General features: G+C 42.6%; 1 protein-coding gene and 1 non-coding gene across 2 annotated transcripts; both read right to left on the bottom strand.

Annotated features, from left to right (window-relative positions):
* On the bottom strand, positions 1-12,384 carry polr3e (polymerase (RNA) III (DNA directed) polypeptide E). The gene is made up of 21 exons (XM_063482750.1): positions 12,243-12,384; positions 11,399-11,503; positions 8,714-8,764; positions 8,478-8,555; positions 8,120-8,235; positions 7,957-8,039; positions 7,675-7,782; positions 7,049-7,098; positions 6,595-6,714; positions 6,398-6,483; positions 6,197-6,241; positions 6,007-6,098; positions 5,670-5,790; positions 5,459-5,540; positions 5,312-5,371; positions 4,824-4,981; positions 4,666-4,727; positions 4,112-4,572; positions 2,585-2,662; positions 1,386-1,508; positions 1-1,306 (listed from the first exon to the last, which is right to left on the bottom strand). The coding sequence occupies exons 2-21, from the start codon at positions 11,435-11,437 to the stop codon at positions 1,250-1,252; spliced, it is 2,070 nt and encodes a 689-aa protein (XP_063338820.1). The 5' UTR covers positions 11,438-11,503; positions 12,243-12,384; the 3' UTR covers positions 1-1,249.
* Positions 12,385-12,560: 176 nt separating this feature from the next.
* On the bottom strand, positions 12,561-12,642 carry trnal-aag (transfer RNA leucine (anticodon AAG)). The gene has a single exon. It is a non-coding gene; the product is annotated as a tRNA-Leu (tRNA).
* Between the last annotated feature and the right edge of the window lie 8 nt (positions 12,643-12,650).

Raw genomic sequence — 12,650 nt, 5'->3', positions numbered from 1 at the left:
AAACATTTAAAGTGTTTATTGAGCAAAATAAGAAACCAATAAAAAATAATATTACTTGGAATATTTGATGATGGAGGAAATCAGATTTGGCCTGAATTTCAGCTCATATGTCCACAAATGCAATGTGTTGGAAATCAAAGCGTTACCTCATATGAAGGGTTGGAGTTTGTCCTGAATGCCTTGTGAGGCAGAGGCACTTTAGACGGAGGCTCAAGATAGCAGCAGGTGGCGATAACATGGGCGTATCAGCTGCATCGCCATTTAGGAAGGTCCAGTGTTTGTGTGCTGGACTGGTGTTTGCACAGAGACAGATCTACATTTTAAACCAAATCACATCTTTATTGGTTCTCATCAAGAAATCGGTCACTCCAAGTTCCTCTCAAAGAAAGGAAAATCTGAAACTCTACATTTAGCCAACAAAAACCTCGACATTCATTAAAAAGTTTAGAAATCAGTACGTGTGACTGAATAACAGAAATGTAGGAAACCATATTTGATGAAGCAGCTTTCAGGTCCACGATTGCCAAAGACATCAGAGACATCATTTAGCTTGGTTTGTTTTTTTTCTTACTGTATTTGGCCATATTTTATCTAAGCATTGAAGCCTTTAAACCCACCCTTCCTCTTTTATGCAATAAATAAAAATATCATACTCGGCTGATAATCCTTAAAGTCAGATTGGTGAAAGTGTAAAAACTAACGGAGAATTTTGGTGCCTAAAAGGCCTTAAACAACATTTGCCTTGTTGGTGAAGCAATAAAGTAAAATGTGTTTTTTCTCCGAGGAAATTTACAAGGAGGGGTGAAGTGAAAGCACTCTGAGCCACAGCTGCTTTCAATTGTAAACAGCAAACTGATGTGGAAAAGGTTTAGCTAAAGAATAATCAGATTTCAAGTCATAAATGCAATAAAACAAACAAACAAAAAACTACCAATAAACCGCAAATATTCATCTTTCTAGTTCTTCATTTTTTTCCTCCCTCTCAGGCTTTCGAGCTGTCAGAGTACGTGGGGAGCTTCAGTCCTCCCACTGAGTCGGGGCGCTCACACGAAGATCAGAAATGCTTCCGCTGAAATGAGAAAAGCTTCTTGTTCTGAGCACAGCTGACCATCTTTGTCCTCTAGTCGCCCACTCTCAGAGCGGGGCGAGCTGCTGTGATTGGCTCTCATCTCTCCACTGCCCTCCTGCGGGACACCTGAGAGTGGATATGATTGGCTGGGGGTGACTGCATGGGGGGAGGCTCCCGGGGTCAGGACTGTATTGTTCCCTTTAGGTACCACATCCCTGCGTGGCTGCTGCAGCACTCCTGAAAACCAGACAACAGGTTAGATCAGTGGACAACATCTGGTTGAAAGGCAGACGTTGACACTCAGAACTGGGCTCACATTAAGCAGCCGGTCGATGTCGGCTTTAGACACGTCTCCAAGCTCCTGAGCCAGTCTGGCCTGGATTATGTTCCTCCTGACCCGGTAGTTCTTGGTGAACACATCATAGAGCAGCCGGCGGTGCTGCAGGGAGAACAAAACCACACAGAAGTATGAATTCAACTCTACAGACTGCAGCTGAAACACCTGAAGTGAGCAGACTACCAACATATAACAAGGTGGTAAATACATCAGAGGGTTGCTTGGGCGCACTGGTGGTATAAAAGACGTACAGAGCTTCTGGGTCTGAAGTGTGAAACTGCACAGAAGTGCCTTAAACCTGCATTCCTTCTAATGGGCACTGACTTCCAGTCCTATACAAGTTTCAAGGAAAACGCCCCTCTGCCCCATGTAATCATGTTTTTAGTTTCATGGGCTCAGTCACTCATCTGAGGTCATCTTGCATAAAAGAAAAATATGGTTCACTTTGGGAAATTTTGGTCATACTATGTCTCAGAGAGGAGGCTTATCCTTGGGATTAGCTAATCTCTTGTTACTGACAAGACGTGAGCCAATGAGACCGTGAGCCAAGATAGGGATGGCAGAAAACAAACAAGATACGGTGGCCAAAATGCTAAAACTGATCCCCCAAAACAGGATTTTACAAACCAATGGGTGACACAGTGGCTTCACCCATCTTTTATATACAGTTTGTGGTTAAATCTTAATATCACTAAATCAGCACATTAGGAAATATGGATAAATTGCAAGACTGGGTCAGTAGCAGCTTGTTTTTGTAACTCCTGGCAAAAGAAATGTTTTCACATGTAACAACACATAAAAGCACAACTTGTTTGATGTAATCGGCTAAATTTGATGGGTGGGTTGTTTTATTTCTCCTTGTTTCCAAATGCTGTGCTGAGCTAACTAAGTAGTGGCTGTATTATATTTATTGGTCCCTTTTTAATTCTGCACTAGCGTTTTAAATAAATTAGCAATGCACACACTGATTGTAAAGTCATTGACCAAAGGAAGTCTGTCAGAAATCGAAGAAAACACTTCACAGAACTGCATCTTACTTTAGTGTTGCAGTCAGACGCAATCGTGGCCCACACTGAAACATCACTGATTCATTTAAAAATAAATAAATAAATAATAATAATACTAATAAATTATTTTTTAAATTCTTGTGAAGTTCAGTGATTGCTGTGAGTGTTTACCTTATCGAAGTCCTCTCCGGTCTCCCACAAGCCAAACACCTTTTGTTCATCTGGGGCTGCTTTGGTCTGAGCAGGAAACTGAAGTTAGAGGGAAACAGAAATGTTAGGCAGGGGGATTTGATCCTTAAACCTGCTCCTAGCTCAACTGCCTGCTCAGACTGAGTCTTCTGAGATTATCTGGACTGTTTGGAGTGCTACACTCTGTAGCTGAAAAATGAAACAACAGTTCCTCTAATGATCATCTGAGTCTGGCTTCACAAACTAGCAAAACACAAATACTGAAGCTTCAAAGTGCAAACTGCAGAGACCAGCGGGTGGCTGTGTCCATCTTTGTGTACAGTCTATGTTTTAGCCATGCATCTAGATCTGAGCATCATGTTATGAAACTGTGTTGTTTTTCTCATCGTTTTGACATCCCGCAGCACCAAGTTTGAACTTTGTAAATTCTCACATCACTCTTTGACATATTTAAACAAACTAATTTGAATATGTTGAATTTGTAGCCAAAGGGGCAACACTTCTGTTATCAGAAGTTTCCTGGTTTCTTTGCAGAGTACTGACGAATCATGTTTGATCAGGCTTTGGTTGTATGCAAGTGAGCACAAAACCATCTGCTATAAACTACTCTAACCACTCTTTTTTCTTATTCTTATCTGCATTTTTAAACAATGTCCAACAGAAATCTTGGCCCACATTACTCATAAACTACTCTTGCTGCTCATAAACCCCTGAAAATGTTGTCATCACCCTCAGAGTCTAAGTCTAGATTCTCTGTGGGTCAATAACAGGTGAGACGAGCTGATCAGTTCAACTGTAGCTAGACACTGGTTTACAGATTGTTGCAGCTTTAAACAAAGTCTCTAGTTAATAGCCAAATGTCCCATTAAAACCATTTTAGCAGCATGGTTCAGTCACATGTTGTTTGGTGAGTTTATATAAACTCTTCTCTCTGCGGTGCTGATGTTCTTCACAGATTGATCATATGCTGAAAGACTAAATTCAGTGGTCGGGCTCAAGTCAGGCCCGAGGCCCTTTGCAGCATGTTCTCCTACTCGCTCGCTCCGCTGTCCTGTCTCCTCTTCACTGCACTAACTACTAAAGAGCCAAACACCCAAAAATAATAATAAAGAAAAACCCTCTTCATAGTAGCTCAAAAACAAAAAAAGAGGGAGGCGCCATCTAGTGGCACTATTCTGCAATTGCACTCTGCAAGATATCTGCCTCTCTTGTATATCATGTGGCCTGAGAATGCCTCGGGATCATCTAGGAGGAGCTGAGAAGCACTGACGGGGAGAAGGATGTGTGGGAAATCCTGCTTAGTCTGCCTCCAGCACAACCAAACTGTGTGTAAGAGGAAGATGATGGATGTTTAGAAGTTATTACATAGATGTTTAGATAAGATGTCCACTAAACCAGACTCCAGATGTTCGGATTAGCCATTTCTACTCTTGCACAGCAACAGCCAAAACATTTCTGTGATAATTTTGTGCATTTCATTCCAATATACGACATACAAAAAAGACTCACAGGCACCATTATCTGTTTGCACTGTTGGCTGAGCAGTATGGCGTCCTGTAGCATGTGATCCGAGATGGAGTGGAAGACGCTCCGGCCGACCGGCATGGACGCCACGTGGAGGTTAAACAGCCTCTTCAGCTCATTCAACGTGATCACAAAATGCTTCCGGAAAGTCTTTATCACAAAGTCCTGCAGCTCCGGGGACGCCGTGTTGGCGGGACTCCCTCCATTGGTGTGATCAAAGTCAGGGGAGGTGGCACTGGGGTAACCATTGAGAGAACCGTTGGGGATTGAGGAGGAGCAGGATGTGTCCATTGGCTCGTCTTCCCTGTCGCTGACGGGCTCCTGTTTGATGTGGATGCTGCTTCCTGCGCGTCTGTCCTCCAGGTCCTTCTGCAGGGTCGACTGGTTTTCTTGCGCTCGCTCCTGAGCCATCTTCAGACGCTGTTCCCCGCTGATGTGGACAGGATCTAGAAAACACCGCATAGATCACTTGAATAAGCTCAGCAGAGCATACCGATATCATTTGAGGGGTGTTTGACAAAATGTAACTCAGTACAAACCAGGCTGAGCGGACTTCTTTGGCACAAAGTCTTCTTTAGAGAAATTAAACACCTTTTCCAGCCTTCAGGAAGATAAACAAGCCAGATTATTCCACTGCAGCAAAAACATTTAATAGTGCTAAACTGCTGATGTGCTGCCCTTTCAACGTGTCGCTTACTTGCTCTGGATGCCAAGCCACAGCATGTTCTGCCTGTGGGCAACATCTGGGTGTTTCTTAATAAAGTTTACATCAGTAGGCAACAGGAACTCCCAGCCCCGGTTTGCCCGAGGAGCCGCCACATGTTCCAGGAACTCTTTCACGTCTTCTGGGGGAAGCTGAAGGAAGAAGAAGGAAGGTGTTAGCTCTCTTTACCTGAATGTACCGAACAACTTCAGCTTCCAGGTCACAAATGCAAAAGAGAGCAATACACTGAGGGACATTAAAGATCCAACAACAGCATCCTTCCACATCCTGATTGTCGAGGATGCAACACAACTTAAAGGACTAATTCAAAGTGCAATGAACCTCTAATTAAAAAAAAAAAAACAAAAAAAAAAAAACGCACCCTAAGCAATTAACTTTGCACAGCTACTTCTCCTGAGCCATTTCGGTTACTAACAAACAGAAACATTCAATCAAGCATCTCATTTTGGTCTCGTCCTTACTTTGATGATTGATGCAATCTCCTTTCTCATCACAGAGCGCTCCAGAGTGAACCTCCACATCTACGAAATGAAAAGATGACTTAAACTGTGCCTGTCAAGCATTATGCTGTAGCTTCATTAAAGGAGGAACAACTCAGAGAAGCTCACCACAAAGTCTCTGCCACGACAGAGCACCTCAGCAGGAACACCACTGTGAGCACTGAAGGTGTTTTTGGGATACAGAACATCACTGTGGAGGAAAAATTTAAACCCACATCAGTCATTTCCCACTCAATATAAAAACATGGAATTAGACAAGACCTGCTTGACCTGTGGTTCATTTTAACGTTTCAGTTAGATAAAAGATTCCTGGTCTTACCTCTTGACAACCCAGTTCCCCTGAACCAGCAGCGCCACCTGTTGGATGCAGCGCAGCACTGAGGTCGAGTCTGTGCCAGAGGCGAGCAGGCCCATCAAATTAGCAAATGGCATTACCTTCACTGGAGAGGAGAGACAGTGAAGTGAGTGAAATGAATGGTATGATGATGATGTTGCTTTTTATGCTTTACTGCTCCCACGTAGTACAAAGAAAAACTGCACGGGAAATGTTGACTGCCATGGATGTTTGCATGTGTGTTAAAAAATAATAATAACAATACATTGTAAAAAAAAATAAATAAATAAATCAAAAGCTGTTCTTTATCATGTTATCCTACCATTCTTCATCAAAGTCTTGACTTGCTCTCCGAGTGGCAGAGTGCGGAGCTGGGCCATAGAGAGCACATTACTGGGACCCACAGGCTTCACCCTGACACACAGAGAGGAAAGCAAGTTAATGATACGATTCACAGACTGTCACTGAGTTGACATGCAGATGTATGTGCCAGAAGAGAGGGGCACACTTACACTTTCTCCTCTGCAAGAGGCGGCATCAGCATCGCCAGATACTCCCTGAGAAAATGAGAGAGGAGTGAGAGAGGAGAACAGAACAGCAGCAGAACTAAAACTGCATCAACATACAGCTCATCAGTGCCTAAGAAATAAACTACCCATCCAATTTAATTCACATAATGAAAAAGTATCAAGAAGTTATTTATTTGTACTCACTTTGGAGTTTTGACCAGTTCAGAGTTCTCCGAGGCATCCACTGACTGACAGAACAGGTACTGCCTTTCATGCTCCGAGCGCCCGTCCTGAATTCGATGTTGCAAACACAAACCGCTTCATGATGATGCACAAATCTCATAACGTCAGCGCTCATGAAAGGAGACAAATTCATCCTTAATGGTGAGTACTCCCTTTACCTTGACTCCGTGATAGGTCAGGTGAACCCAGGGCTCCTCCGCCTGCTTCTTCTGAAGGAACTCGTATGACTGGATCCTCCTCTGTCGGGCCTGCTCCGACTCGGGACGAGCAAACCTCACCTGGAGCACGAGCAGGAGAACTTAAATCAGTGTAATTATGATAATATAGCGCTTTTCAAGGCACCCAAAGCGCTTTATTATTCACTATTCATTCACTCTCACATTCACACACTGGTGGAGGCAAGCTACAGTTGTAGCCACAGCTGCCCTGGGGCAGACTGACAGAAGCGAGGCTGCCATATCAGCCAACACCAGTAGGCAGTCTTGCCCAAGGACACAACGACCAGGACAGAGAGCCCGGGGATCGAACCGGCGACCTTCCGGTTACAAATACGCTTCCCAACCCCCTGAGCCACAGTTGCCTGACCGTAAGCGTTTGTGTCTAAGCATTTACCGTAATAGCCTTGGCTTCCTCCTCAGCTTCATCCTGGGAGGAGTCTCCACCTGAACACACAAGACTCTGGTCAAATAACTGTAATCATACCTGCTCCTACACCATGATGTTTGAAGAAACATCTAAAAATAAATATATAACATAATTCCCCATCCCTGCTTTAAAGTAATTTCTCCAAGGGGCAAATATTAAAAAACTGGGACTGTTGTGGTGGTCCACACCAATAAACCCTCCACAACAGTCCCAGTTTTTTAATATTTGCCCCTTGGAAAAATGTAAAGAAGAGCTACAAACTCATTTTAGAACAATCTTAACTTCAGTAAGGATGACATTTGGCAACCTCCCTTGTACCCTAATAGAAAAGTTTAAAACCTCAGTGAAGAGTTTCTGGGGTTTTCCCCAAGGCTAGCTGCATAGGCAGAAACTATCCTCACTAACATCTGATGCACACACACAGTCATTTTGTTCTGTAAGCAGGCGTGGAATACGACAAAAATCACTCAGTTCAGGAAAGATCAAGGTTTTCTAGGAGTAAACAATTAAGGTTTTCAAACAAAAGATAAACTGTGTATACGAAAAAAATCCTTCTCAGAATTTAATCTGGAAAACAGGAAAAGCAGGCACACCTTCATTGGCCGCCTCCCTCTCTCTGGTTTTGTTGTCGGCCTTGTCCAGGTAAGAGAAGCTGGGCCTCATCTGAAGAATTCCAGTCAGAGGTGTGACGTGAAGCTCACCTGTTAACGCCATCAATAAAACAACCAGATCATAAATCCCACTCTGATTGGAGTGGACTCATCATAATATGTGTGGTTCAATGGCTGATTGTGACCTTGCACCAAAAGATAAAAACACAAACATGGTGCCACAATGTACTACACGGGCTGCTGAACCCGTTAATCAGGTCAGACCTTTGCGAAACACAGCAGCTGCGTATCTGGAGGTGTTGGTGGTGGCCTGGATGGAGGAGAAGGTCTGCTTGTCCATCATTTTACTAGAAAGGGGAAAAAACTGAGCAGTCAGACCAGGAACAGGACCTGAATCAAAGAAGAGTGTTTAAATAAAAGAACATACGCAGAGTAGGTGTTGGTTTCGTCATAACCCGTGCCGTCCACATTTAGGGCGATTTGCTCTCCTTTACTGCGACAGTAGTTTGGACTCACTGTGTCCATGGATATTTCCAGCTCCACCTGTATAAGGAGCCGTACATAAATGATAAACAACTACAAACACCCGATTTAATGACTTTCAACATTTCTGAAAACTTGTAATACAAAAAATCTTATCTCATAATTTAACCTGATGTAACCAATTAACTTGAGAAATTGGTGATATCCAATACTAATATTTTATCCTATTCACACATCTCCCCTGAAACTGAAACATATTTTCAACAAAACACAAAATACATCAACATCAGGTTTCTGGTTACCCTTTGCTGCTTGGGTTTGATCTTAGCCGCCAAGTGGGTGACATCATCATAGGTCATGGTGGCTGGTCGCACAGGGTACTGCATCAGGGGAAAGCGGTGAACTCAATTAGTGACTCTTTGAACATTAAACATCAATCACACCCCAGACGGTCCAGATAAGTTAGAGAAACTGCTCACATGTGGGCTCATGAGGTCGTGCTCATCAGTGCACGGGTACTACAAAGGGAAAAGCTCACCTGGAAAAGATACAGCTTATCTGCGAGGCTTTTGGCGAGGTACACGTCGATCTAGAAAAAACACAAACGTAGATCAAAGTCAAACGGGCTGACGTCAGGAGCCAACAGCCAAACCAGACTTTCCTCCAAAGTTCCCGAACTCAGGGTCATAGCAGGGTGAGAGGTTGGGTACACCCTGGACAGGTCGCCAGTCTGTCGCAGGGCTAACACAGAGAGACAGACAAGTAGGGCTGCAGCATTTGAATATTTAAGTAATTCAGTTTGCATTGATGCAAAGGTTTTGTGCTGACTTTATGATGACGTAGATGTTAATAATTTATGTTAATTATAATTCAGTGTCCAACCAAAGTTTTCCTGGCCATTGTATGTTATAAAAAAAGCTTTTATTTTTATATCTTAAATATTCATAAAATTTAATTAATGCAATCTTTTTCAAGGCTCGCAAAATTTCTAAATCTCTGGTAGCCCTTCGGGCAGGCACTCTTCAGTTTTTGGTAGCCCAAAATAAATTTAAGTAGCCCGAATAAAAAAGAGCATTTTTTTATGTTTTGTTTCCCGTTTTGTTTCCTTTACAATATTATACATTAAAGTATAATATTGTAACGGAAACAAAAATTAATCAAAAAATTGTTAAAATACAAATCACAACAACTGTATAAAAATTACAATCATCAACTCAAATATTTGGTTCTAATTGAACAGAAATTTCTATGAGCTTGCAAGAACTGTGTACAACATGAATCAGTCTGTGTCAGATCCTGAATCTGAAATTTCCACTGAAATCACGGGTAAGAGGTAAGTGGAACCAAGATCTTGGCCATTTGCTTTTTGAAGTTTGCAAAGACTGCTAAATTTTGCCAGTGGTAGTTCACTCTTTGCAACATAGTACGCTATTCTAAACAGATTTTTCAGGACTTCTTCTTGTGCTAGGTTTATTTTTAGTATGTTTTTTGCAATTGGTGTTTGTTCTGGGAAAGATATTGCAGACTGGGCAATAATGCATTTCTTGCATTTCTCATGGGTTCTGATGGGGTCTTTCTTAAAATTACTGGTCCCAGTAACAAAGGCGCTTGTCGACTCAGAAATCGAATGAAACTCACAACACACCCGGCAGAACATTATGTTATTTAGCTTGTCATATTCCAGCCACAGAAATTCTTTTGTCCATGAAACCAAAAAAGCTGCACTTTCTTTTTGCCTCATAGTCTGATTTGTCATAACTTTTCCGTTTTGTGGTAGGCTTTTCTTTGGCTGCCCCTTCTTCACCCTGACCTGTCTTATTTGGCTGAGCAGAACTAAAATACCGGCGTAAATCCTGCTGCTTTTACACACGTACTTACATAACGGTCAGCGATTCTCTGCGCAATCAACCTCTATCACATGTTTAAGCTTGCTGTGGGAGATTTCACTTGTCACGTTTGAATAGTAAGCTAATGAGTGATAAGATGATGTCAGAGGAATTAATCGTAACTCAACCAATCAGTGCTGCCACTCTCTACACACCGTTCGCGCGATCGCAAAGTAAAGTGAAAGCAAAAAACAAGCGCAAATTCAAACGCGATTTCAATATGTCACATATTGACAGTGGCTCATCGATGCCAATGACATAATTACTCAGCTACATTTTCGAAAGAATGCAAAAGCACTGACATATATTTTTCCTTCCTATGATAGCCCGACGGGCAGGGCTGAGATAGAGTTTGGTAGCCCGACTGGAAAAATCACTAGCCCCGGGATGTCGAGCTAGCGATTTTGCGAGCCCTGTTTTTTCTTTGATTCTAAAAATTTTGTTAGGATAGCCTTTAAATAAATATGGCTTAGTACACCCCATGCCCTCTTTAGATTCACCTCTGCGTGCTGCAGGTATCACTCCAATACAAAGTATTAAAGTTGTCTTCAGTAAGTTGCCTGATTTAAACATCATATCAGACTTAGTTAGCAGTTAATCCGCATAATTTAATATAACGCCTGTAGCCTCTTTGTGGTGCGTTTATGTAGACAGAGACAGCGTGTTTTTCGGCTGTGGGTCGAGCACTCTGAGAGAACATGCAAAACCCACAGAAAGATACTAAATTCGAACCCATGACCTTCTTGCTGAGAGGCAGGAGTGTCTCACAGCTAACCACCGTGCCACCAAGTAAATAATAGATTATTAAAATCAGCCGTGTCTCCACTTAGTTCAAACAAATCCTTTTCCTGCTGAAAAATCAGCTGCCAGAAGTAGTCAAGCCATGAACACTAATCAGTTAATGAACTGTGTCCCTGTCAAGTTAAAAGGCATTGTAGAACCTTCAGAACCAATTACTAAAGTACATATTTAAAGTCATTAAATATGTATGCTGTACAATCATTCCACCCTGGAAAATGATCACTTCAAAGAAATAATTAAAAGCCAAAAATTGCCACGACAGTCATGCCAATGACGACTATATGTAAAATTCACACTACAACTATGAGTATAAACGCTGATATTTGCTGCCAGGTGGTTTCATTACCTGTTAATACACCTAACAAGAGACTATGCATGGGAAACACCTGGGAATTGTTTACTTCCTGTGAGGCTGTGTTCACACTGATAAACGCAGAACAGCAATAAAAGGTGCACAGGGCAGGAAAAATGCTGTATCATACTTGATTAGGTCAGTGAGACGTGTAATATCCTTTCACTTAAGCCTGTAAACATACCTCCTCTATAATGGGGTCGTCATCATCACCGCTGGCCATGTTGATGTGATCAGAGCAAGAAGGTGAGAGGGGCAAATCTTGGGGGAGAGGGGAAGGGGGTGCAACCTGGAATAATAAAAGACAAACTGGGTCACAGGAGCTAAATGTCCGGCTGCACACTCCTGTTACTGTTATGGAGTGGCTACACCCAGGCAGGCAACAAAGGCACCAGATGACAGGAACTTAGTGATCCGGCACATCACAGTTACATCACAGTTCAGTCAGGAGGTGTCAGTATTGGTAATAGCCGATATTCTTCAATTAACTCAACAAGTAAACCGTAAGATGCTAAAGTAGTCAACTTCCTATGGTAATTGTGCCGCCTGTCATGTGATGCTTTCACGGACACACAGGTAAAATCCACATGATGCAACACAGCAGTAAAAGACTCCTCCTCGTGGAAACATAACCCCATCAAACACTGTGTCAAGCTAATAAAAAAAAGTATGACGCCAATTTACTGGCTGCCTATATAGAGTGTTTATGGTTAAGTTAGCTCCATTAGCAGCAAACCCTGCGAGCATTTATCACAGGCCCTACACAACACAGCGGGTGATTTTTTTTTATTCCTATGTAAAAACAACACCAATATAAAGAAGATAGGATACACAGCACTAAGCTGAAGATGTCTGTTTCCTGTAAACAAACGTACAAGCAACAATATTAGCTACCAAGGCGGTAGCTAGCAAATGTAGCCTAGCGTGAGCTAGCTTAGCATGGCGTGCTTAGTTAAAATAACACAGATTCAATCAGCGGGCCTGATTTTAACTCTTCTTTATGTAAGAATAGCAGATTCCTCCCTCACCTGCACACTTCACCGTTCAGCTTTAGCTATCTCATCCGGGTGTAGCTAGCCCAGGAACGTGGTGCAGAGAGCTGCTGCTGAAGTGGAGTTTAACTCAAGACAGCTGTACTCTACTGCTGTGATACCATGTTGACTCTGCTCCACACAGACACGTGGGGAGGAGCCCGCGCCCATAATGCACAGCGAGTCTGCTATGCGCTTGTGTCATTATTCTAGTACGCTCTTCATTCATAACCAACTAGCCCTAGGTATTACTTGTGGAGAATTTAAGTTTTCAGATAAAATTGTTTCGTGAATAGAACGGGAAAAAATATATTCTGGCAGCGGTGGGATTCGAACCCACGCCCCCGAAGAGACTGGAGCCTTAATCCAGCGCCTTAGACCGCTCGGCCACGCTACCGTTGTGAT

The sequence above is a fragment of the Pelmatolapia mariae genome, linkage group LG8 (assembly GCF_036321145.2).
Source record: "Pelmatolapia mariae isolate MD_Pm_ZW linkage group LG8, Pm_UMD_F_2, whole genome shotgun sequence".
NCBI classification, from domain to species: Eukaryota; Metazoa; Chordata; class Actinopteri; order Cichliformes; family Cichlidae; genus Pelmatolapia; species Pelmatolapia mariae.
The sequence above is the reverse complement of the archived record's forward strand: the minus strand, read 5'-3'. Positions and strand labels throughout refer to the sequence as shown.